We start from the raw sequence: 25,687 nt of genomic DNA, 5'->3' as shown, positions 1-25,687 counted from the left end.
GAGAAAAAATTTTATTTATTTTTTAAGTAGGCTCCACACCCAGCTTGGAGCTTGAACTCACAACCCTGAGATCAAGACCTGAGCTGAGATCAAGAGTTGGACGCTTAACTGACTGAGCCACCCAGGTGCTCTGAAAAAATTTTATTTGATATCACATCAAAGATGTATGCCAGTAACTCAGAAATTCTATATATTATCCACTGATTTTTTTTACCCTAATTAGTATCAAAATACTATACAGACCATCAAGTTCTTAAAACTTTGGCACAATTAACTGAGAATAGAGTTTTTGCTTAAATTCTATATTCCAAAGCATTTAGCAATCCATCACCCTTTGCTTAGACACATTTAATTGCAATGTTTATAAACTCAATCATCCCAGAAAAGAAAATGGCATAATCAAAATGGTATCTTCTCAAATGTTTAGAATTTATCACATTACAGTCCTCTGTTGATAATACTAGGCTACAGGATTTCCTCATAATTTATTGTCGACTGTTGAAATTCAAATGTTTTTAAAAATGTTCAGTTCACAAAGCTTAGAATTTTATTTGCAAAACCTAAGTAAAATATCATTTTAAACTATAACGAAAATGTTTTGCCTAATGAATGTAATCATATATTTATCATAAGAAATCAACAACTAAACAAAGAAAAAACTGTATAAAAAACATCTTCACTAAATTTAGCATCATATAGTTAGGATAAGTTACTAAATTTTTGCCTAAATCAGAAAAAACAAATTAGTATGTTCCCAGCAAATTTCAAAACTTAAAGAACACAACATTCTGAAGTACAGAGAATTGCAGTTTCCTTCTTTGGAGTCTTTCTAATTTGACTGATGAACACTGTTCACCCAACTAACCTATGTTCGCAGGATCTTAATTCAGTAATGACAAGCTCAAACAAACATTTTGCCTTCACTTGTATATGCTCCATTAAACCTATGCCACCTTCATACATAAATGAAAATAATAGATTGATCCTGTATCAGCTATTTGGTTTTTTTAAAGAAATTTATTTATTTGAGAGAGTGAGAGAGAATGTGAGCAGAGTAAGTGCAGGGAGGGTCAGAGGGAGAGAGAAACTTTAGCAGATTCCCCCCTGAGCACAGAGCCCAACTTGGGGCTCCATCTCATGACCCTGAGATCATGACCTGAGCTGAAACCAAGAGTCAGTTTCTTAACCAACTGTGCCACCCAAGCACCCTGTATCAGCTATTTGTAACACATGTACATTTTTAAAATGAAGACAAACTCTGCACTGGGCTAATCTAGTTTGGCATAATAAAATTAAATACATAAATCTTGTTTCTATTTTAAATCACATTCTACAGTACTATTCTTTTCTTAAACTTTTCCCGAGGAGTTTTCAAAATTGTATGCAAATTCTGACATTACACGGCAAACCAAAAACCTGCTAGCTTTTTATAAGCAGGGCTTAGTGTGTAAACTTTATGCTTATATTTGCAGAAACATGCCACATTTTGTTTTAAATTATGAATTAACACTGAAAGCATAACTTGTAAGACTACTCATGGCCAATAACATACTTAATATACTAAAATTTTACAATCTTTTATTTATTATATAAATGGTAAACAATAAGAGGAATGGAATTTCTGAAGGTAAATGGTTTACCCTGAATCACACCACCACTAATATACTATTTCAAATTACCAGTTTCTTTCATTCTTTATCCATATATCAGTATATGCAGAACTTCATGGTCTCTTTTCTATTTTAAAGCAGAAATTTTCCATATTGCTAAATAACTCAGCGAATTATAATTTTAGAGACTATATAACAGTCCATCTAGTTGGTAATCATTTCTTTGCCATTTATTTCATTTTAGAATAGTGTAAATAATGCTGCAAAACACATCTTCAATGTATCCATGTAACATTTTCTTCTTTTAAAAGTTATCTTTGTACAGACTCTTAACTACGGAGAACAAACTGATGGTTACCAGAAGAGGTGGGTGGGGGAATGGGTGAAAATAGATAATGGGGATTAAGGAGTGCACTTGTCGTTATGAGCAGATATTGTATGGAAGTGTTGAATCACTATACTCTACACCTGAAACTAATATTACACTGTATGTTAACTAAATGGAATTTAAGTAAAAACTTTAACAAATAATCTTTTTGTACAAAGAACAGATAGGTAGTTGGCAGAGGTAGGGGTGTGTGGGGGCGGCGGGCAATATGGGTGAAGGAAGTCAAAAGACACAAACTTACCGTTATAAAATAAGTCCTGAGGATGTAATATACAGCATAGTGACCACAGTTAATAATACTGTATTGTACATTTGAAAGTTGCTGAAAGAGTAAATTTTAAAAGTTCTCATCATAGGAAAAAAATGTGTAACTATGTATGCTGATGGATGTTAACTAGACTTTTTATGAAAATCATTTCACAATATATACATATTCCAAATCATTAAGTTGTACATCTATAACTAACATAATATGTCAATTATATCTCAATTTAAAAATTTTCTTTTTCTTTCTTTTTTTTTCTTTTTACTGGCTGCCTTGGAGTTTTTTTTCCACTTGGTGCAAGGTACACAGTTACAAGGTATCAGGAAAGTTTGTGGCTTGGATAATAAAAGAGTGGGGTTCTATCAACTTCCTTTTTGGTGTTTTGCTATATTGATATAAAAGAGCCCAACTGCTTCTGCTTGCTGCAACCTACCTAGTCTAAAGGGAGGGGAGGGGTGGGGTCTGATGAGCCTAGTGCCTTTTGAAGCCTGGTGTTGGCCACTGAGGATTGGAGCCCAGTGTTGGCTTTGCCAGGCTGGCCACCAGGCTGCTTCCTCACGGCTTCCAGAGCTAAATCACAGGTGATTGTCCTGCTAGAGGCCTGGGAAGACTCCAAGGATTCTGGGGACTCCAACACTGTAGCCATGAACAAGAGAGTAGACTTGTGGGAAAAGAAGCTTGCCTACCAGTGACCGGGTTGGCCTTGGGGAGACCTGCGTGGTGAGGAATGCCTTCCACAGGATAGTCTGCACTTCTGCTGGAGCTGTTACTGGAAGTGGAACCCAGATGGTGCCAGTAATAGTCATGGGTGGCCACGAGCAAGAGCCATTGGAGGGGTTGGCTGCCATGCTGTTGCTTGTGGGCTGGTGGAAACCTTGGTGGCGACCCCTTCCATGCCCTGGCATGGGATCACAGGTGGCGGGGATGGGGACACTAGGCCACAAAACCCATTTGCAGAGGAGACCACCGAAGGCCACTCCACAACCCAAACACACATGGGGTGCACATGCGCAGTTGCACCCGCTTGTATCGGGGTGCCGTGCTACTAAAAACTTACCTCCGTGAGAAATTTCTTTTTTTTTTTTTTTTTAAAGATTTTATTTATTTGACAGAGAGAGACACAGCGAGAGAGGGAACACAAGCAGGGGGAGTGGGAGAGGGAGACGCAGACTCCCCGCCGAGCAGGGAATTCGATGCGGGGCTCGATCCCAGGACCCCAGGATCACGACCTGAGCCGAAGGCAGACGCTTAACGACTGAGCCACCCAGGTGCCCCGAGAAATTTCTACCATTGGTATTACTATCACAAAGGATTATTCTGGACACTTTTACATATTTTAATTTTTTATATGAAAAAACTTCAAAACAAAACTAGGTGAATCATGTATGAATTAGCATGTACCCATCACCCAACTTTAATGATGATCCATTTATGGCCAATCTTAATCTACTTCCTCACCTGCTCAGCCCTACCCGCCAGGATAGCAAATCCCAGATAGCTGAGTTTCATATGCTCTTTAAAAAATAACTACAATACTATTATCATATTAAAAATATGAGTAATTTCTGCAGCGCCTGGCTGGCTTCGTCAGTGGAGTATGCAACTCTTGATCTCAGGGTTGTGAGTTCCAGCCCCACCTTCAGTGTAGAGATTACTTAAAAATAAAAAAAAATATTTTAAGATTTATTTATTTTAGTGGGGAGGGGGCACAGGGAAAGAGAGACCCAAGCATACTCCACACTTAGGACTGGGGCTCCATCTCATGACCTTGAGATCAGACCTGAGCCAAAACCAAGAGTCCAACACTTAACCAACTACTCCATCCAGGTGCCCCCAAATCTTACAAAAATATATGAGTAATTTCTAATATCATCAAGTATAACATAAGAGGCCAAATTTTTCTGATTACCTCAAATATGTACACACATTTTTACAATTCATTTCTTTTAACTGGAATCCGTATAATGTCCACATGCTGCAACTGGATGCTATGTATCAAGTTTCTTTTAATCTAAGTTTTTCTTCTCTCCCCCTCCATTTTTCTTGAATTTATTTATTGAAGAAATTATATGATTTGTCCTACAGAGTTTCCCACAATCTGGATTTTGCAGATTGCATCCTTATGGTGTTATTTAAAATGTTTCTGTATCCTCTGGATTTCCTGAAAATTGGTAGTTAGATCTGGAGCCTTGACCTTATTGAAGATAGGGGTTTTTTTTCGTTTGCTTATTTGGCAAGAATACTTCCTAAGTGATGTTGTAAACTTCCATCAGGAGGCGCATAAAGTCTGTTGGTCTCTTTTGATGACACAATGATTACTGCTATTCTTTCTTTGGAAATAGAATATTACCATTTTGCAATTCCTATCATTCCATTTTCACATATTAGCTGGAATACTTTTATAAAAAGAAACGTGTATGAAACTAATTGGTTACCCTAAGGTGCTGGTTCGTATGGAAAAGGCAGGATGAATATGCTTTCCATTTATCTGCCAATTCTTGAAATAAGTTGGTTCCCTAACAGCCTCTAAAGGTGACCAATGAGAGTTTTACTATCATTTATGTGTTCATGGAAATCAGAATATTTGATGTGTTTTTTAATCCATCGCAGCTATTATTCTTACTAATGATCAAATTCTTCCATCTTTGACCAACGGGAACCTCTTTGAGTTGGCTTCTGAGTCCTTTTTATACAATTTAGTAACCCTGGGTAGTCTGTTTTCTGGTATGATAGGTTGTTCCAGGCTATTTTATATATTTCCTTCCTAGATCTGGAATTAGCCATTTCTCTAAGGAATCCTGGGATTGTTTTAGCGGGGAGTGATACTTAGAGACTCCCCTATTAATGAACATCTAGGATGTTCCTAGCCTTTGCTATTATACATTGTGAACAGTTTCAAACATTTTAATATACTGTCAAATTATTTTATATAAGGGCTATGAAAATTTACACTGCAGCTATCAATTATTAAGTGAAAAACTTTACCATTAATTTCAGATATCAACAAAAGTAAATTCTTGCTTGCAAAAGAGTTGCATATGGTATTGCTTTATATGCCTTCCCCAATTATTAGGGGGACTGGATTGTATAAGAGCACCAGAATCCACCAGGCTGAGTTCATTGCTTCTCTCTGTGCTCCCTGAGCGTCTCATGTACGTTTTGGACCACCACTTTGGTATGTTCAGAATGTTCATGAGGGTATTATATCTAGAAGGACATCCTCTATAAAACAGACATTGCAAATTTCTATTTATTATAACAATTTTCTTACAGATGGAAGTAAAGTATCTTGAAGCAGGAATGTCTATTGCTAATCGCTAATTTGCACAAGAGTAGTGTATGGGCTAGTATGTTCCTACACACCTGGTCTGTAATACTTAATTCACAGGGGTTCACTTAATCCTAGTTAATCTCAGCAACCTAAGTGCTGATAGAGCAGTCTGCACAAAGAAGGTACACTAAATGCTTAATGAGTATTTCAAAAGGTAAATGAGTGTGTAAATAAACTGAGAACTTTACATTCATTTCCAAATGAAGAACTTTGTTCATATACTATTCTCATTAATTTCAGTCATTTCTCAGACACTTTTTCTAGATTCTACACTTTTTTAACTTGTCCTTTCTATCCATTTCAAGTCTTACTCTTTCATCATCCCTAACCCTGTCTCTTTGATCTTCCACTCCTGCACACTTCGCACTCCATCATCACCACTTTTTCCTTCCCATCTACAATCTTTTCTTTTTGACTCATGTTAATTGAATGAATAGTTTCCAGAATGTATTTACAGATAAAAAAGTAATTTTTTAAAAAAGAGTTATTTATTTATTATTTGAGAGAGAAAAGGTGAGAAACCAAGAGCTCACGCACAGTGGGGAGGGGCAGAAGAAGAGAGAGAATCTCAAGCAGACTCTCCCTGAGGGCGCTGAGCCAGACTGGGGGGGGGGGGTGCTCAATCTCATGACCCTGAGATTGTGACTTGAGCCAAAATCAAGAGTTGGACACTTAACCAACTGAGCCACCCAGGCACCCCAAGAAAATAATTTTTAAAAATGATCTTTCCTTAATGCTTCTTGGAAGTATTAAGTACTTGGTTATATATGTTTCTCAAAACTTGGTTATATATGTTTCTCAAAAAAATACTTAAAGGAAAATGTTTTAGGTGTTATATTTTTAATTTAAGAGAAGAACGTTTCTATCTCTGACATAAATTTGTGACTACAATTCATTCTGATTTATATGCAATGGCAAAAAGCCCTGAAATGAGTCATAAAACATTATATGTATGTGTTTATGCTTTATTTGTTTATATTCTGTTTTTCTCCATTTCAATTAAAAGCTGTAAAGGTAGGGACCATTTGTATGTTGTTTGGTAGTATGTCCCTAGCACCTAGAAAAATGCCTGGCATATAGTAAGTGCTATTAAGTTTTTATTCATAACAAGAACTATATTAGATACTTTATATTGATTATGTCATCTAATTTTATATGCAAAAATTCAATCAGGCAGATATTGTTCTCACTTTACAAAAGAATAAGGATCATAGGATTAAATAATCCAGGGCAACAACAGTTGGTACAAAAATGGCAAAACCAGGCCTACCAGAGTATAAGCCTCTGAATTTAACCACCATGTACCCTTCTTCTTCTCCCTTACTCCGTCCTGTGAAGTTGGAGAAGGCTCTCTGAGCCTTAGTTCTTCCATGTGTAAAATGGGTATAAAAATGCCTTCCCAATTTACCTCACAGTGTTATCGTAAGGCTCCGAGAACAACAAATGTGAGAGCACTTTTCAAATAATATCATGTTAAAACATAAATTAAAATACTAGTAGACTAAGAATGACTATTCAGGGGAGAAATTACACACTAAAGAGTTCTTGTTCACTAAGACATAAAAACAAGCTATCTCCAAGTTCCTAAGTATTCTATTATTTATATTATTCAGATGTAGTTTCATATTTCCACTTCAAACAAGGAGAAAGCAGCTATATTCCTTCAGTTAATTCTTGTCTTCTCTTCCAACAAGAAGTCAGTTTACTAACTGAAGATTTCAACCCACTAATCAAACCACAAACTCTATATATCACTATATGGCCATGAATAATGGGTTTTATGATATGTAAACACCCTTTTAATTATTTTTCATATTATGAAAGCAGTAAGATAGGTAGGAGGCCAAACGTAGTAGCTCAAATTAAAAAATAATAAAATGAAATGAAAGTTACCAGTTCAAATTGCTGAATGTCTAAGAATTTTTGTTTTATAAGTTAACATATTCAATGTCATTGAATAAGAATTGTAAGATTCCAATAAATCTCTAGCCCTCATCTTCTAAATCTGTAGTATAAGAGAGCAATCTGGCTATGACATCTATCATTCTACTGGTCAGGAGGGTATTCTCCTCTTTATTCACCACTCCCTGTTCACTGCCCCCTACATACCCCCTACCAAAAAACTTTTTAAAGACATAAGTAGGGGGGCGCCTGGGTGGCTCAGTCGTTAAGCGTCTGCCTTTGGCTCAGGTCATGATCCCAGGGTCCTGGGATCGAGCCCCACATCGGGCTCCCTGCTCGTCAGGAAGCCTGCTTCTCCCTCTCCCACTCCCCCTGCTTGTGTTCCCTCTCTCGCTATGTCTCTCTCTGTCAAGTAAATAAAATCTTAAAAAAAAAAAAAAAGACATAAGTAGGTTTATGTCTTAATGGAAAATCTTTTACTTTTCACTTTTTATCGTTATCATTGGTCTACAATGAAACAAGTAAGTCATTTGTGGGCTGCAGAAAGTTTTATCTTGCCTTAAATATATATATATTTCAAAATATTCTTTAACATCTAGAAAATATAAAATGAATTAAATGTGTGAAATTCCAATTTGTACATACATGAGGATTTTACCTGCATACACTGTTGATTTAAAATGAAAGTACTGCAAGTATTAAAAGAGCTGAAGAATGTATCTGAATTTCATAAGCATCATAACTGTAGAGTCCTGTTCTAGAGTTCTCAGGAAATTTATTATCTAAGAAGGGACAAGATGCAGGGTATGCTGTAGTACACCTGAAAATACTGTCTTCAAGGTTCCTCTCTATTCCTGTCTCTGGGATGCTTTTTAAAAAGTTGGAAAATAAGTGATATACAACCAATACTGCTTACAAAATCTAGTAAACACCATATGTAAATAACTCTAAATAGAATGCTCTTTTAAGACTAAGGTGACAAATCTTAATTTTAATCTCTGTGCATTTAGCATTATGTCCTTCAAGTACACAGAAAGTTTAAGGAGAAAATTTCAATTCAAGCTATAAAACTTGTTTTATTACATATAAATTTCACTAAGTAGGTCAAGAAAACAAGCTAAGACAATCAGCTGTGATATTTCAGATGCAGAATCTTCATATAAATTAGTGGATCATAGTTGTTATTTACTCCATAAAAAGGAAAATGCAGAAGTCAACTGAAGACATCATGCTCAGTTAAGCTGGTGTAGAATATGTAATATTAAGGAGTATATGATATCTAAAAGTGGTTTTTTGAGAGTTATAATTCAATCACAAATGGCTATGTTGAGGTTATGAACAAATCACAAAACCAGGAATATTTTAGTTCCTTATTCCTTTCACTAATAGCTGAAGATCTATCTATGAACTATTATCAAATGCTGAATTCCCATTTGCTTTTTTTTTCAGTTTGTAACTTACTTTTTCCCATATGCTTTTTTTAAAAGTTTTTATTTAAATTCCACTTAGTTAACATACAGTGTATTATTAGTTTCAGGTGTACAATTTAGTGATTCAACTCTTCCATACAACACCTGGTGCTCATCACAACACCTGCACTCCTCAATTCCATCACCTATTTTCACCCCCCCACCCCCCTTCCCTCCGGTAACCACCAGTTTGTTCTCTACAGTTAAAAGTCTAAAGTGAACACTACATCAAAAACTAATGATGTAATGTATGCTGATTAACATAACATAATAAAATAAAATTAAAAATTAAAAAAAAAGTCTAAAGTAAAATAACAACTCTTAAAAAAAACAAGTACTGCGGTGCCTGGGTGGCTCAGTCGATTAAGCATCTGCCTTCAGCTCAGGTCATGATCCCAGAGTCCTGGGATTGAGCCCCACATCGGGCTCCCTGCTCAGCAGGAAGCCTGCTTCTTCCTCTCCCACTCCCTCTGCTTGTGTTCCCTCTCTCACCGTCAAAATAAATAAATAAAATCTTAAAAAAACACCAAAAAACAAAGAAACAAGTACTATGTCAATTGCCTCTTTACCTTCATGACATCTCTATATGACTGGATGGCTGAGACTTTTCTCTTTTCATCTTCTTCATCTTCCAGGCCTTCATCTGCAGCCTCATAGCCTTCATCGTTGCTGCCATCAGCTTCCACCGTATTGGCCATGTGATCAATGAGCTGCTCCAAGGGGGGGCTTAACTCCCTTTCTTCATTCTCCTTCAGACCATAGTCCAGTGCTTTATAAATAACAATTCCCAGAGATTCAATAACCTAGGGACATTAAAGAAAGTGATTAATGGAGATGACTAAACAGCTTTACAGAACTAAATGTAAGGCATAAAATATTTAGTATGACACTTAAGCTAGGTTTAATCTATTCCATTTCAGAAACAGGTGACAAATTAGATTTGAGGAGATATTTAAAAGTCTCACCTTTGCATTAAAAAAAAAAAAAAATCCCAGGTGGAAATTTTTGTGTGATTTCTTCAATCCAGTATATAACAATACATGAACTCTTTTTGTTTTCTTAGATTTATACTATATACTAAAATCTGTATTATCCATTCATATAAAATACTAACCAGGTTAATTTTCCAAATTTCCAAAAGATATTTCTGAGATCAGATAGAGCTATCAAAGAACTCTTACACTGGTGTTTATCAAAGTCGATTTCAAAGAAATACCAGGGATCTGAGAGACTGAAAACTCAGTTACTAGTAGCAGCTAACTTAAGCTTAACCAACAACAACAACAAAATCTACTTATATATAGATACACACTGCTCACTGAGTTCCATTTAATTATTGGAAACATCTCTCATGTGATGCAAACAAATGAAAGACTTTTTCAAACTCTGATTTCAATGTGGTGCACAGATAATCCTCCCTACCCCCACAACTCCACCAATAGTACCTCGTGAAATATGAACCTGATTTAGGAACACCAGGTATATATCACTGTCTAATATCACCCTCACAAATGCTCCAGACTTTTGCCAATATAGGGAATTCTATTTTATTCCTCAACATAGCCTTTCTTTTCTGCTCAGAAAAATCACATATAAACAGCCCTTCTGTTTTATTTTGCAATGTTAATGGCTCATTTCACCTAAGCTATTTTGTGGGGAAGAACACAGGCAACGAAGCCAAAGATTTAGGATTAAATGCTGACTTTTGGGGTGCCTGCGTGGCTCAGTCAGTTAAGTGTCTGCCTTCAGCTCAGGTCGGGATCCCCGGGAGCCTGCTCCCTCTTCCTTTGCCCCTCCCTGCCCCCCAGCCTTTGCTCTCTTGCCACCCCCCTGGCTATCTCTCTCTCTAATAAATAGATAAATAAAATCTTTTAAAGAAATAATAAATGCTGACTTTACCATTAATCATTTAGGATTAAATCCTGACTTTTACCACTAACCATTTGACTCAGGGCAAATTATTTATTTTAGTCATGATTTTTCTTATCTGTAAAATGAGTGTCAATGATTATCTATATCTCATGAGATTTTAAGACGAAATGGCATTCACATGAATGGAAGTACCTAGTATAGTATCTGACTTACAATAGGTAGAGAGGAAATGTTCTCTCCCTCTCTTTCCTGCCCCTAGGTCTCTTTTTTCCAATGCTTATTCAGCTACCCCCCCCCAAACAAACAAACAAACAGATCTATCCTTTTCTTTATCCCACTTGTAGCCATTATCAATGCTGTCTTTTTTAAAAAGTTGTCTAGGTGGTATCAAAGAAAAGGAAAAGTCAGAAGTTTTAAAGACAAGTTAAACACAACAGAGTTATTGTCATCACATACGCTACAGTCCTTAAAAGCATTCAGGGCGATCACTCAGAAAATCTCCACAAAATCTGAAATCTACCATATCAAGTGAAATAATATTTTCTCAACACAAGTTTCAAAACGAATATAAGACTTAAAAATTCAACTTCTGATTTTTAAACAGTACTGGTTTTTTACTATTTCTCACTGAAAATACAGAATATTTTCATTGATTTGTATAGTCTGACTTGGAACTGTAATCCCTATTTTCAAAGTTGAAAGGAAACAAAAGAAAAAATAATCAGGACCACATCAAAATAAAAAGCTTTTGCATTGTGAAGGAAATAATCAACAAAGCAAAAAGACAACCTACTTTAGATATTAGATATTTGCAAATGGGATATCCGGTAAAGGGTTAATATCCAAAATATATAAAGAACTTCTACAACTCCACATCAAAAAACAGGCAAAGAACCTGAATAGACATTTTCCAAAACATACAGATGGCCAACAGATACATGAAAAAAATGTTCAATATCACTAATCATCAGGGAAATGCAAATCAAACCCACAATGAGATATCACCTCACAACTGTCAGAATGTCTAAAATAAAAAAGACAAGAAATCAAAAGTGTTGGCAAGGATACAGAGAAAAAGGAGCCCTCATGCACTGTTCGTAGAATGTAAATCGGTACACCCACTGTGGAAAAGTGTATGGAGTTTCATCAAAAAATTAAAAATAGAATTACCATACAATCCAGTTATTCCACTATTGCATACTGACCCAAAGAAAACAAAAACACTAATTCAAAAGGATATATGTACTCCTATGTTTATTGCAGTTATGTACAATAGCCAAGATGTGGAAGCAACATAAGTCCACTGATAGACAAATAGATAAGGAAGATGTGACACACACACACACACGAATATTACGCAGTCATAAAAAAGGATAAGATCTTGCCATTGCAACAACATGGATGGACCTAGAGGGTATTAAGCTAAGTGAAATAAATCAGACTGGGAAAGACAAATACTATATGAGTGCACATATATGTGCAATCTAAAAAACAAAACAAATAAATAAATACAGAGAACAAATTGGTGGTTGCCAGAGGAGAGGGGGGCTGGGGGATGGGTACAATGGGTGAAGGTGAATGGGAGATAAAGGTTTCCAGTTATAGAATGAATAAGTCACATAAAAGGCACACCATAGGGGTGCCTGGATGGCTCAGTAGGTGAAGCGTTTGCCTTCCACTCAGGTCATGATCCCAGGGTCCTGGGATCGAGCCCTGTGTCAGGCTCCCTGCTCAGTGGGGAGTCTGTTTCTCTCTCTCCCTCTGCCCCCCCAACTCATGCTCTCTCTGAAATAAATAAATAACATCTTTTTTTAAAAAGGCACAGTATAAGGAATATAGTCAATGATATTGTAATAGTGTTGTGGTGAGCATAGCATAATGTATATACTTGCGGAATCACTATGCTGTACACCTGAAACTAATGTAACATTGTGTGTCAACTACACTCAAAAATTAACAAAAGATGACACATAAAATTAACCATCACAAGTTTACCCCTTGTGAATTCGGCACTCATACACATCTCCTTAGCCTCCTTAAAGTCCGTTCTACTATCCTATCAGGTCTGCTGCTTCAGGATAGTGGGAAACATAGTAAGACTAGTGAATTCCATGGGCACTGGCCCAGTGCTACACTTTATTTCCTATAGAGTTCCTTGATCAGAAGTAATGCTGTGTGGAATACCATGATGGTGAATAAGGCATTCTGTAAATCCATGGATGGTAGTTTTGGCAGAAGCACTGCATGAGGGGAAGGCAAATCCGTATCAAAAGTAACTCTTCCAGTAAGAACAAAATGCTGCCCCTTCCATGATGGAAGCAGTGCAATGTAATCAACCTGCCACCAGGTAACTGGCTGATCAGCCAGGGAAACAGTGCCATATTGAGGACTTAGTGTTAGTCTCTGCTTGATGGCAGGTTAGGCCCTCAGCAGTGGCTAAAGCTAGGTCAACCTTGGTGAATGGAAATCTATGTTGATAAGCCCCTGCAAAATCTCCATCCCTGCCATTGTAGCCATGTTCACAAGCCCACTGTGTGATGACAGGGTAGCTGGGAAAGGAGGCTGACTGGTGTCCACAGAACTTGTCATGTCATCCACTTGAATATTAAAATCCTTCTCTACTGAGGTCACTCTTTGGTGAGCATTCACATGAGACACAAATAGCTTCACTTTTTTTTTTTTTTTTTTTTTAAAAGATTTTATTTTTTTATTTGACAGAGAGAGACACAGCGAGAGAGGGAACACAAGCAGGGGGAGTGGGAGAGGGAGAAGCAGGCTTCCCGCGGAGCAGGGAGCCCGATGCGGGGCTCGATCCCAGGACCCTGGGATCATGACCTGAGCCGAAGGCAGACGCTTAACGACTGAGCCACCCAGGCGCCCCCACTTTTTTTTTTTTTGCCCAGAGAAGTCTATCCACATATCTCTTCCCCAGATTTTCTTGTCACCAATATGCCAATCATATTCCCTCCAAGCAAAGTGCACAACCAGGTGTACTTTTCAAAGTTTTGCCCACTGGGAGGATTTCCCTTCAGCACTCTCCTTCAGGGACATCCCTGAAAGGGGCTACACCTTGCAGCTCTCCACTTTCAGGTGACACTTGCATCTTATGCAGAACCATCTGTAAACCAGGCCCAAGTCTTCTCTTCTTCTGTCAACTGATTGTAGAACTCCCCACAAGGAAAATAGGTATAGACTAGGAAAGAAAAGGGAGTATAGCAGAAGTGCATTTGGGCAGTACTTTCAGGGCCTACTTGCATCCAATCTCATATATACCATTCCAAATGATGACGCAGTGCTGCTATACTCACCCAACTTCATGGCTTGAAGGGTCAGATAATACCCAGTTCATGAAGGGCAACTCAAGTCACATGGTGTTCAGTCTGTACTATGGCCCAGTAGCAGGCCAGGAGCTACTTCTCAAAAGGAGAATAATTATCCACAAAGGATGGTAGGGCTTTGCTCCAAAATCCTAAGGGCCTGCACTGTGATTTGCCTATTGGTGCCTGCCAAAAGCTCCAAACAGTATCTCTATCCACTGCCAATTTAAGCACCATTGGATTTGCTGGATCACATGGCCCACGAGACAGAGCAGCTTGCACAGCAACTTGGACTTGTTGCAGAGCCTTCTCTTGTTCTGGGTCTTCCTCAAAACTAGCAACTTTCTGGGTCATTCGGTATGGGCCAGAGTAATACAATATATTTGCAGGAATATGTTGCCTCCAAAATATAAAGAAGCTACTAGTCATTGTGCCTCTTTTTTGGTTGTGGGGTCGGGGGTGGGGACTGATGCAACAACTTATCCTTCACCTTAGAAAGGATATCTCCATATGAACCACACCACTGGACCCCTAGAAATTTCACTGAGGTGAAAGTCCCCTGAATTTTTATCAGATTTATTTCCTACCTTCTAACACACAAATGTCTTACCAATAAATTTAGAGTAGTTGCTACTTCTCACTCACTAGGTCCAACCAGCATAATGTCATCAATGTAATGGACAAGTATGGTATCTTAGAGAAGAGAAAGGCAATCAAGATCCCTGTGAACTAAATTATGACAGAGGTCTGGAAAGCTGATACTCCCCTGAGGTAGGACAGTGAAGGTGTACTGCTGGCCTTGCCAGATGAAAGCAAACTGCTTCTGGTGGTCTTATTGACAAAGAAAAAGCATTGGACAGATAACAGCTGCGTACTAGGTACCGGGGATGTGTTAATTTACTCAAGCAATGAAGCCACATCTGGTATAGCAGCTGGAACTGAAGCCACCATCTGGTTAAGCTTACGATAACACAGTGTCATTCTCCATGATCCATTTGTCCTCTGCACAGGCCAAATAGGCAGGCTGATTACAAATGTGGGAATCACCACTCCTGCATCTTTCAAGTCCTTGATGGTGGCACTAGTCTCTGGAACACGCCCCCCCCAAAATGTGCTATTGATTTTGGTGTACTACTGTCCTAGGTAGAGGCAGTTCTAGTAGCTTCTACTTGGTGTTCCCCACCAAAACAGCTTTACCTCATTGGTCAGGGAATGAATTTGGGGATTCTGCCAACTGCTGAGTATGTCTGTTCCGATGATGCATTCCAGAATTGGAGAATAACTAGATTCAGGATGGGTTGACAAATGCACTGGCCCCTCTGTGAAATGGACCTGAACTACAACCCCATAGATCATCTGACCTCCGTAAGCTGGTAGACCACAATGACGTTTTGGGTCTACTAGAATCAGTATCAGTTCAGAGCCAATATCCAGTAGTTCCCAAATAATCTGATTAATTCCTTTCCCCAGGGCAGTGCATCCCCTTCGGGGATGGCTGGAAGAAAAATTAACAATGCAAATTTTTGGCAGTGTAGAGGGGTCCTTCCTCAGCAGGACACATGGCCTCTCCTTCATACAACAGGTTCTGGGTCTGCAAATGACTCAAGCCTGGGAATTGACTGAGGGGTGTCATGACTGTGTTTTTATGATTCAAGTTAGACTCTTGTTCACTTAACCTAGAACTTTTTCTGCTTATACAGGTCAAGTAAGAAATCAGTGGGCTTCCTATCTATTTTACTTCTAGGAACACCATGATCAAGTAGCCAATGCCATAGGTTTCTGGGCATCAGACTATTCTGATTGCTGCTTTGACTCTATAATTCATTATGATAACCAGATCAACCCTGCTTGTGGTCACTGAGTACCGCCACTTGGCCTCTGCACTCCAGGATCAGCATTTAGGTTCCTCAATTCAGTGACTGCAGTGCCCCTTCTGTAAAGTCTAACCTATGAAGAATGATCACAGAGCTCTCCAAGGATGCCAGGGCCCCTCATAAATTTGTTTCTCACAGTTTTATGGTAAAAGGTGTGTCTAGACAGACATTCCCAGAGCGGGAGAGTAGGTCTTAAATGACAAAAATACATTCTAACGTTCTGATCTTTTTTCTCATCTTACTATAATTTACCTTTTCAACCTAGTTTTCTTTTATTGTCACTCATGCACACTGTCGTTCAACTGTACTGATTCCTTACTCTTTCCTTTATTTGCTCTTTACTTTGTCTCTCTGATATTATTCAGTATTGTTCCTACTTTCTACATGGACTTTCTCCTCTACTTTTCTATGTCCAAATCCTATTCATTTTTCCATCTCCCTGCTCAAAGGAATCTCTTCCATAATGACTTGCTGACCCTGATTAACAGCTGTCAGCTGTTACATCACATTACAGTCTCTACCCACTATTCTTCCTTGAGGAAAACAATCATTTTTTCCCTTCAAAATCACCATGACATTAACTTGTACCTTTTTATGTGGTCACTTCACTTTTTAACTTGGATTATAGTTAATTATGTACATATCTTAATTCCGCAAAAAGATTAAGCTCCTTGCAGGCAAAACCCTCTATAATTCATCTTTGTCTCTACATTATTTTATAAATAGCAAAGACTTAATGAATGAATGAACCAAAATATAAATTCTTTCCACTCAGACTTGTATGGTTTAAAGTTGGATATGGAATTTATGGACATAGGCAAATATATCTGTCACTTCAATCTTTCTCATTCCAACAGACCACTATAGTGGTGATCCAGCCCTGTATAGCCTCTGAAAGTTTCTAGAGGGTCTTCTCTTAGCTCAAGGATAAACTAAGTCTAACCTGGTTTAAACATCCTAAATCTATTCACCTTTCCTGATTTAAATCTGAACCATAAAGTAGTTCCATATTTAATCAAACCTCTTGGGAATACAGCATAATAAGGCTGGGCATTATTAGACTGACATGTACACCAGGTGACTCACTACCTCCATGGACTGAAGAAAGAAAATTCTAATCTTTTGCTAAAACATATACCCAGTTCTTCAGATAGTCTTGAGCTATGGAATAGGGGTGACCACCAGAGCAATAATCAAAGCATAACTGTACCTAGACATACCAGCTTGCCTAGATATATACTTACTTATACTCATTTTAGAAACTCACTTGCTAAAACCTCTGGAAATGTTAAGAAAACCCATGGGAAACAGCAGTGTCAGATCTAAAATATTCATCTGAATTACCAGTCTCCAGGCAGCTGGAAAACCATCGTTCATGTCCTGTCACATTGGCACCACTCCCCCCCACCCCGGCCCAGACACTTCCAGAGACTCTAACATTCAATAAAGCTTACAGGAATTACAGCATAAAACCTTAAAGTTAAATGGAACAAGTGAAGCGCACTAGAAAGTTGTGGTTTTTAAGCCTAACCAACTGATAAAGGGTGGAGAAAAGAAGGCATTGAATAAAACCACGCATTCCAAAATTTAAGGCTGCTACATCATCATGACTAATTACCTCTCAGTAGTGACGGCTGGCTATAAAGCCCTACAGCTCTGGGGTAAAGAGACACATGAATGGAACTGAGTGTTCTCTGGCCTCTAGACCCAGCCATGCCATCACTGAGGGCAGCCTCACTACAGAACAACAGCACACCGACCAACACGAGTGTTTCATGTAAAGCACTCAAGGTTGATGTAAGCCCACTGAGCCCACATGCAGTCTTCCCCTTACTATGCTAACTCACTTCATCTGGCCCCTCTTCATGTTGATTTGTACTTTCTAAAAATATTTGAGTCCATATTTGTCTCTTTTACTAGAATGAAAACTTCTTTAGGACAGGGATCAAGTATGATTCTTCCTGGCATTTGCTATGGTGCCTAGCACTTTGCTTTACAGAGTATTTAAAATCTTTGCTAAACGCATGTAAGTTATATAGTAGCACAAAAGTCTTTAATGCAAGTCTGATTAAATGGATACAATCTATATCAAGGTTGTCAAGCAAGGTGCTTCAAACAGCAGCTGCTACTGCCTTCACTATCATGCCTCATTGCCAAAAGCCCCTCTTCTCCAGCCTAAAAATTAAAAACAGTTTCTTCCACTCTTCAGGTCCCTTTGCCAATCAGATGAATGAGATTTCCTTATATTTGTATAACATTTTATTAAGAACATGTTTTCCTTTATCACAAACCTGTGAGGTAGACATTTTCTCCATTTTAAAGATGAGAAAACTTAAAAGAGAGTCAATAAATTGTTTAGTATCAGTTAACAAGTAACAAAGCCAGGACTCCAACCTGGCTTTGCTACTTAGGAGATTCCATAACCAGAATTCTACTGTAACCAAGCTGCACATCCAAGCATCTCCTAGTCTGCCAACATTTGTCCAAAATGTGGCATCCAGTATTAAATCCTATTCCACATGTAGTAAAATCATCAAAGAACACAAAAAATGGGCATCTTCCTTGTTCTACATCACATACTTCTATAAATACACCCAGTTTTATATTCAGATTTCTGTTAAATCATTAAATTGCTGACATTTTAGGTTTACATTCAACCATAGTGACAAGTAATACACACCACATAATAGTTAGCTATCTTTCTATCTTAATAAAATAAGTGAAACATAACTGTAGCTAGTGTTTGTAAAGAGGTTATGTAACCCTGGTAAAAGAGTTTTACATTTATCTCAAATCTATTTTATCTTTGTATTTTGATCAATTTTTTTTAGCTTAGGAACATCATTTAAAATCTAGAGTCTACCAGCTAATTCATTTACTATCATTTCTAAACTTATAAAATCTGCCAATGTGGGTATGCCTTCTAAGTCTTCATAAAATTGATTTAAATGTTAAATAGGGTAGTTGCAACTAAGAAGCCCTCAGAACACCAGAGACAATTTTCTCAGGCTGACATTGATTACAATGCAACCTTTACTGATCTGACACTTCTCTACCTTTCTCACAAAAACATAAAAGATTTAATAAAATTTCCTGCTGCAATCTCTAAATACTAACTGTGGCAGCCTCACATCTAGTAAAAGCTATCCAAAGAAAGCATATTTTTCCATTAGTGAATCTAGCTAATGTCCAGCGTACACAGTTCCCTTCCCCTCACTCATTAATTCAGTTGACAGGTATTTACCAAGAGCAGTGTACACAGCAATAGAAATGGAATAATGAAAAAACACCTCTGTGAGGTCTCTGGCCTTCACAGAGATTCTGTTTTAGACAAAACATAATAAATAAGTCATACAGTTGTGCTTAACATTATAATAAAGAAGAGAGGGTGTTATGAGAATGTATAATAGGGAGCCCTAAGCTAGCTTGAAGATTCGGGAAGCCCTTGTTAATGCACTAAGTTTTAAATGGTACTGTGAAAGGCAAGAATAGCTAACCAGGAGAAGAGGGAGTTAGAGTAGAATTCTAGAGAGGAAACAGTGAGTATAAAGGCCTGCAGGTCAAGAATAACAAGGAATGACTGGGGAAGAAAATCCTAATGACAAAGGAAGAGCTAGGAAGAGTCTAAGAGGTGGGGAGGGAGGCTTCACACAGAACACAGGGCCTAGTATGAGCTATCTGAAGGACCTGAATCTTCATCATGTAAAAGCAAAGGCAGGCCACTGAAGTGATCTGGAGAGTGGGATGATCTGATCATATTTTATTTTTAAAAGATATCATGCCACAGTAATCAAGACAATGTGGTACTGGCAAAAGAATACAAACAGATCAATGAAACAGAATAAAGCCTAGAAATAGACTCACAAAAATATAGTCAACTAAACTTTGACAAAGGAGCAAAGGCAATTCAATGGAGAAAGGACCGTCTTTTCTTCAAATGGCGCTGGAACTGCAGGGCATCCACACGCAAAAATATAAATGTAGACGCAGACCTTACAACTTTCCCAAAAATTAACTCAAAAGGGATCATAAACCTGAAAGTTAAATGCAAAATTATAAAACTAAAAGATAACATAGGAGAAAAACTAGGTGATCTTGGGCTTGGCAATTTTTTAGATACAATGCCAAAAGCACAATCCATGAAAGAAAAAAATTGATAAAATGAACTTCATTAAAATTAAAAAGTTCTGCTCCATGAAAGGCATTGTCCAGAGAATGACACAAGCCCCAAGCTGGGAGAAAATGTTTGCTAAACACATTTCTGATAAAGGACTGGTATCCAAAATATACAGAGCTCTTAAAATTCAATACAAAAATGAACCCAATTATACAAGGAGCAAATGACTGGAACAGACACCTAATTGAAGAAGATATATGGACAGCAAATAACATATGAAAAGATGCTCAACATTGTAAGTCATTAGGGAATTGCAAGTTAAAACAATCCCACTACTCACCTATTAGAATCATTAAAATCCAAAACACTGACATCATCAAATGCTGGTGAGGATGTGGAGCAACAGGAACTTTTACTGTTTGGTGAGACTGCAAAATGATTCAGCCACTATGGAAGACATTTTGGCAGTTTCTCACACAACTGAGTATATTCTCACCATAAAATCTAGCAATTGTGCTCCTTGGTATTTATCCAATAAGTTGAAAACTTATGTCTACACAAAACCTGCACACAGATGTTTACAGTGACTTAACCATAATTGCCAAAATTTGGAAACAACCAAGATGTTCTTTTTTTAAAATTATTTTTTATTGTTATGTTAATCCCCATACATTACATCATTAGTTTTTGATGTAGTGTTCCATGATTCATTGTTTGTGCATAACACCCAGTGCTCCATGCAGAACGTGCCCTCTTTAATACCCAGAAATAAAAAGAAATGAGCTATCAAATTACGAAAAGACATGCAGGAACCTTAAAAGTATTGCTAAGTAAAAGAAGCCAACCTGAAAAAGCTAAGGACTATATAACTCTATGATTTTCTGGGAAAGGCAAAACTATGGAGAAAGTAAAAATGTTGCAAGAGATCTGGGGAGCCCGGGAGGAGATGAAAAGGTGAAGCACAGAGGATTCTTAAAGCGTGAAACTATGATACAGTAATGTGAGCACATGTCATATACATTTGTCAAAACCCATAGAATGTGTAACACAAAGAGTGAACCCTAATGTAAACTATGGAATTTAGTTAATAATAATAATAAAGATGTATCAGTATTGGTTCATCAATTATAACAATGTACCACACTAATGTGAGATGTAAATAACTGGAGAAACTGGAGGAGGAGAGGGGGATGTAGGAACTCTGTACTTTTCAACCAATTTTTCTGTAAACGTGAAACTGCTCTAAAAGAAATATTCTATTAATTTAAAAAGAGAAAGATAGTGTAGCTTTAAAATACGGTGTTGGAGAATGGATGAGAAATGGGCCAGAGCAGATGTGGGAAGATTAGTTAGGAGGCAACTGCAGTAGAGTCCAACTCAGGGATGATGGCTTCTTGGGCTGGAGTGCTAACAGTGTGCAGACAGAAAACGGTGAGGATCTGAAAAGCCTTTTCACAGGTAGAATGGATAGGAAAGAGGACTTGGCAATGCATTAAATGTAGGGAAAAGGAATCAAAGAGATTCTTGAGTTTCTAGCTGGGGCTAGTAGAGAGAGTGGTACTATTTACTGATATGGAAAACTGGAGGAAAAAGAGATTCAGAGAGAAATGGTAAGTTCAGATACCTGTGAGAAACAGCATCACAGTTGTTAGATAGGCAGCAGATAGTCCACTGCGATATGGACTGCAGAAGACAACCATGAGCTGAGGCCACAAAGTGGGATTTCTTGGCAAATAATTGATCACCAAGTCAGGAGTGTATGAGACAGCTGAAGGAGAGAAAAATACACAAGAGAAGAAGAATCAAACACTTAATGATTGGCCAGGGGATAAGAAATCAAGAAACTAGACTGTAAAGGAGCACTAGTATTAGGGAAGGGACAGAGGATGAATCAAAAGATTATGATATCACAAAAGTCAAAGAGAGAAAATATTTCACGAAGGAAGACATGGTCATATGTATTGAATATGGATGAGGTAAGGGAAGGTCTAGGACACATCCCCTGGATTTAGTGAAGCAGAGGTTACTGGTGAATTTAGCATGGGCAGTCTGGGTAAGTAAACAATGCTGTGTGTACACAGCATGATCAGAAATTTTTATGAAGACAAGGGCGCCTGACTGGCTCAGTTGGAGAAGCATGCGACTCTTATTTTCAGGGTCATGAGTTTGAGCCCCACATTGGGTGTAGAGATTACTTAAATAAATAAACTTTAAAAAAAAGTAATTTTTATGAAGACAAAGGGAAAAATGTGACAGCAGCTAGAGATGAAAGGGGGCAGAGGTAGGACTTTTTAAATTACTTTTCAAGACTACAGAGCCTTAAGCATGCTTAAATAGTGATGAAAAGAAAGTAGAGGGGGTAAAGTTGAAGATAATGAAAAGAGGCCAGAGTTACTGACAGGGACAGAATAATTATTCCGTGACCTTTGTTCAGCAAATCAGACCTCCAACAGAGGTTAGTCACTTCTCAAGAAAACAAAAACAAAAACAAAAACAAAACAACAAACAAAACAAAACACTCTTTCCCTAAAATTTAGACATGCTTTTTTTTTTTTTGCCTTTATTAAGTGGCAGAAAGGTCCATTTGAACATGTATGAGAGTTACTCCTTTATTCACTATTATTTCCTAAGCACTTTCATGTGGATATGTCACAAATTCATTAACATGCCATTCTAAGTCTTTTACCTTCTGAGCCCAGTGAACTTTTCCATTCACAGCTCCACACTGCACATATCACTGCCATTGTTTTCGTATTACCATACCTTTCTTTATCCATGCCACTCTCTGCCAATGGCATTTCTCTCTGACAAATCCTACCTATCCCTGAAATCCCAGCTCAGTGTTACCTCCTCTATGAAGTATTCTTATTCACTTCAGAATTGATCCTTTCTACCCTTGTCACATTTCCCTGCTGTTTACCTGACTTTTACTGTAGTACAGATGACTATCAACTGCACCAAAAATGGCAGAATAATCATTCTTTTCAAATGCAGATGAAAAATTAAATAGCACACTTCTAAATAAACTTTAGGTCAAAGAAGAAAGCTCAATTCAAAAATATTTCATGATAATGAAAATATATATCCAAATCCTTGGGATGCAACTAAAACAGTGCTTAGAAATTTATAGCTTCAGATGAATAGACAAACTCCCTGAAAGACCAACTGACCGAAAGTTGGAAAAACTCAACAGTGAAAACTACAAAACACTGCTGAAAGAAATTAAAGATCTGGATAAGTGGAGAAATACACCAAGTTCATGGATTGAAGGACTAAATGTTGTTAGAATGTCAGTTCTCTCCAAATTGACCTAAAAGTCAATGCAATCCCAATCAGAACTCTCATAGGACTGTTAGAGAAACTAAAAACCTGATTTAAAAATGTGTATGGGACAGCCAACACAAATTTTGGAAAAGAATAACAAAGTTAGATGACTGACACTACCTGATTTCAAGACTTACAATAAAGCCACAGTAATCACGACTGAGTAGTACTGGCATAAAGATGGACATATGGAACAGAGAATCCATAATTAATCCTACACTATATAATCAATTGATTTTAAACAAAAGTGCCAAAGTAGTTCAATGGAGGAAAGATATCATTTCAACAAATGGTGCTGGAACAACTAGATGTCTACATGGAAAATAATAAACCCAGACCTCTGCAACATACAAAAAATTATTTTTAAATGCATCATATATCAAAATGTGAAAGTTAAATCTATTACACTTCTAGCAAAAAACACAAGAAAAATCTATATAACACTAGTAGCTTTTCATAGATTTTAAGTATTTTCTACATACATATTCACCTATGAATTTGAAATAGGTAAGTATTTGTTATACAAGACATAAAAAGCACTAATCATGAGAAAAAACTGAAAACTTAGATTTCACCAAAATTAAAAACTTTGCTCTTCAAAAGACAAAAATAACAAAATGAAAGGCCAAGTCATAAGTCACACAATGGGCAAAATTATCTATAATATATATATGTATATATATCTGACAAAAGACTTCAATTTAGAATACACTTTTTAAATTTTAGAACTCAGTAATAAAATAATCCAATAAAAAATGGGCAAAAGATTTGAACATAGACTTCACAAAAGGAGATACACAAAGGGTCTATAAGCATGTGAACAGTCATGATAGAAATGCACATCAAAATGACCAGGTAACGTTTTACATCCTCTAAAATGGCTAAAATTTAAAAGACGGACAATAAGGACGTAGAACAACTAGACCTCTCATACTTGCTGGTGTGAATATGAAATGATACAAAGTTTGGCAGTTTCTTATAAAAGTTAAATATACTTTTATAATATGACCCACCAATTCTACTCCCAGTTATTTACCCAAGAGAAATGAAAATCTACATCCACAAAAGCCTTGTACGGAGTGCCTGGGTGGCTCAGTCAGTTGGGTGTCTGCCTCCAGCTCCGGTCATGATCACAGGGTCCTGGGATCGAGTCGTGCATGGGGCTCCAGCTGTGCATGGGGCTCCCTGCTCAGCGGGAGGCCTGCTTCTCCCTCCGCCTGCTGCTCTCCCGGCTCACGCTCTCTCTCTCCCCCTCCCTCCCTCTCAAATAAATACAAATCTTAAAAAAAAAAAAAAAAGAAAAGCCTCATACATAAATGCTCCATAGTACCTTTACTGTTAACAGCCAAAATCTGAAAACCACCTGTCAATCAACAGAAGAATGGATGAACAAACTGTAATGTGCCTACCCAGTGAAGTACTGGCCAGTAATAAAAAGGAGCACACTACTTCTCAAAGTAACACAAATGAATCTCAAAAACATTCTGCTGAGCAAAAGAGTGAACACAGAAGTGCGTTCTGTATGATTACATTTATATGAAGTTGGGGCTGGGCGGGGATTGACTACAGAGGGAACTTTCTGGGATAATGAAATGATTGGGGTGGTGGTTATATGAGGGTACACATTTGTTAAAACTCATTAAACTGGACATTTAAAACATCTGCTTTTGTTATACTTAAGTTACACCACAAAGTCGATTTTTAAAAAGAGCTGAACAAAGTATTTCCATCGTGAAAAGAATATAGGACCAGTAGTCATGAGATGGAATCTGTTCATTATGGGATGTGGGACCCTGAGCTGGTCACTTAATCTCCATGGATCTAAGCCTCTTCAAGAGTAAACTTAAAGAAAAACCAATTAAAGTCCTTTCTAATCCTGACATCTGTAAGAATAAGAAAACTGCAGAATTGGAATATCAAAAGAAAATACATAGGCTATAAATATATGAAATTTTGCTAATAGAAATGTCACAGTTGAACAATTACAGAGGTTAAGTGGACTTTATTTTCTGTAAGTAGGTTTCTGAGTAAACTGCACTTAAACAGAATTAAAGAAAAATTATATCAACAACTGTCTCTGAAAACTCTAAACATCATAATGGGAACTTGACTGTCCTATTTTGTTGGGACATTCAATTTTGAAACTGGTTCCCAACTTAAAAAACAAGAACCTCAGACCCTAAGGGCTTTCAGGAGAGGAAAAAAACCACACATACAC

General features: G+C 37.5%; 1 protein-coding gene across 1 annotated transcript in view; it reads right to left on the bottom strand.

Moving 5' to 3' along the window:
• Positions 1 to 25,687, bottom strand: part of LOC116628868 (protein spire homolog 1-like) — a 129,111-nt gene that overhangs the window by 34,369 nt on the left and 69,055 nt on the right. The window contains exon 3 of the mRNA XM_032399195.1: positions 9,535 to 9,768. Within this exon, the coding sequence (XP_032255086.1) occupies positions 9,535 to 9,768 (234 nt within the window). The remainder of the gene's footprint in view (positions 1 to 9,534; positions 9,769 to 25,687) is intronic.

This window comes from Phoca vitulina, unplaced genomic scaffold (genome assembly GCF_004348235.1).
Source record: "Phoca vitulina isolate PV1807 unplaced genomic scaffold, GSC_HSeal_1.0 scaffold139, whole genome shotgun sequence".
NCBI classification, from domain to species: Eukaryota; Metazoa; Chordata; class Mammalia; order Carnivora; family Phocidae; genus Phoca; species Phoca vitulina.
This window is presented reverse-complemented; position numbering and strand designations above follow the sequence as displayed.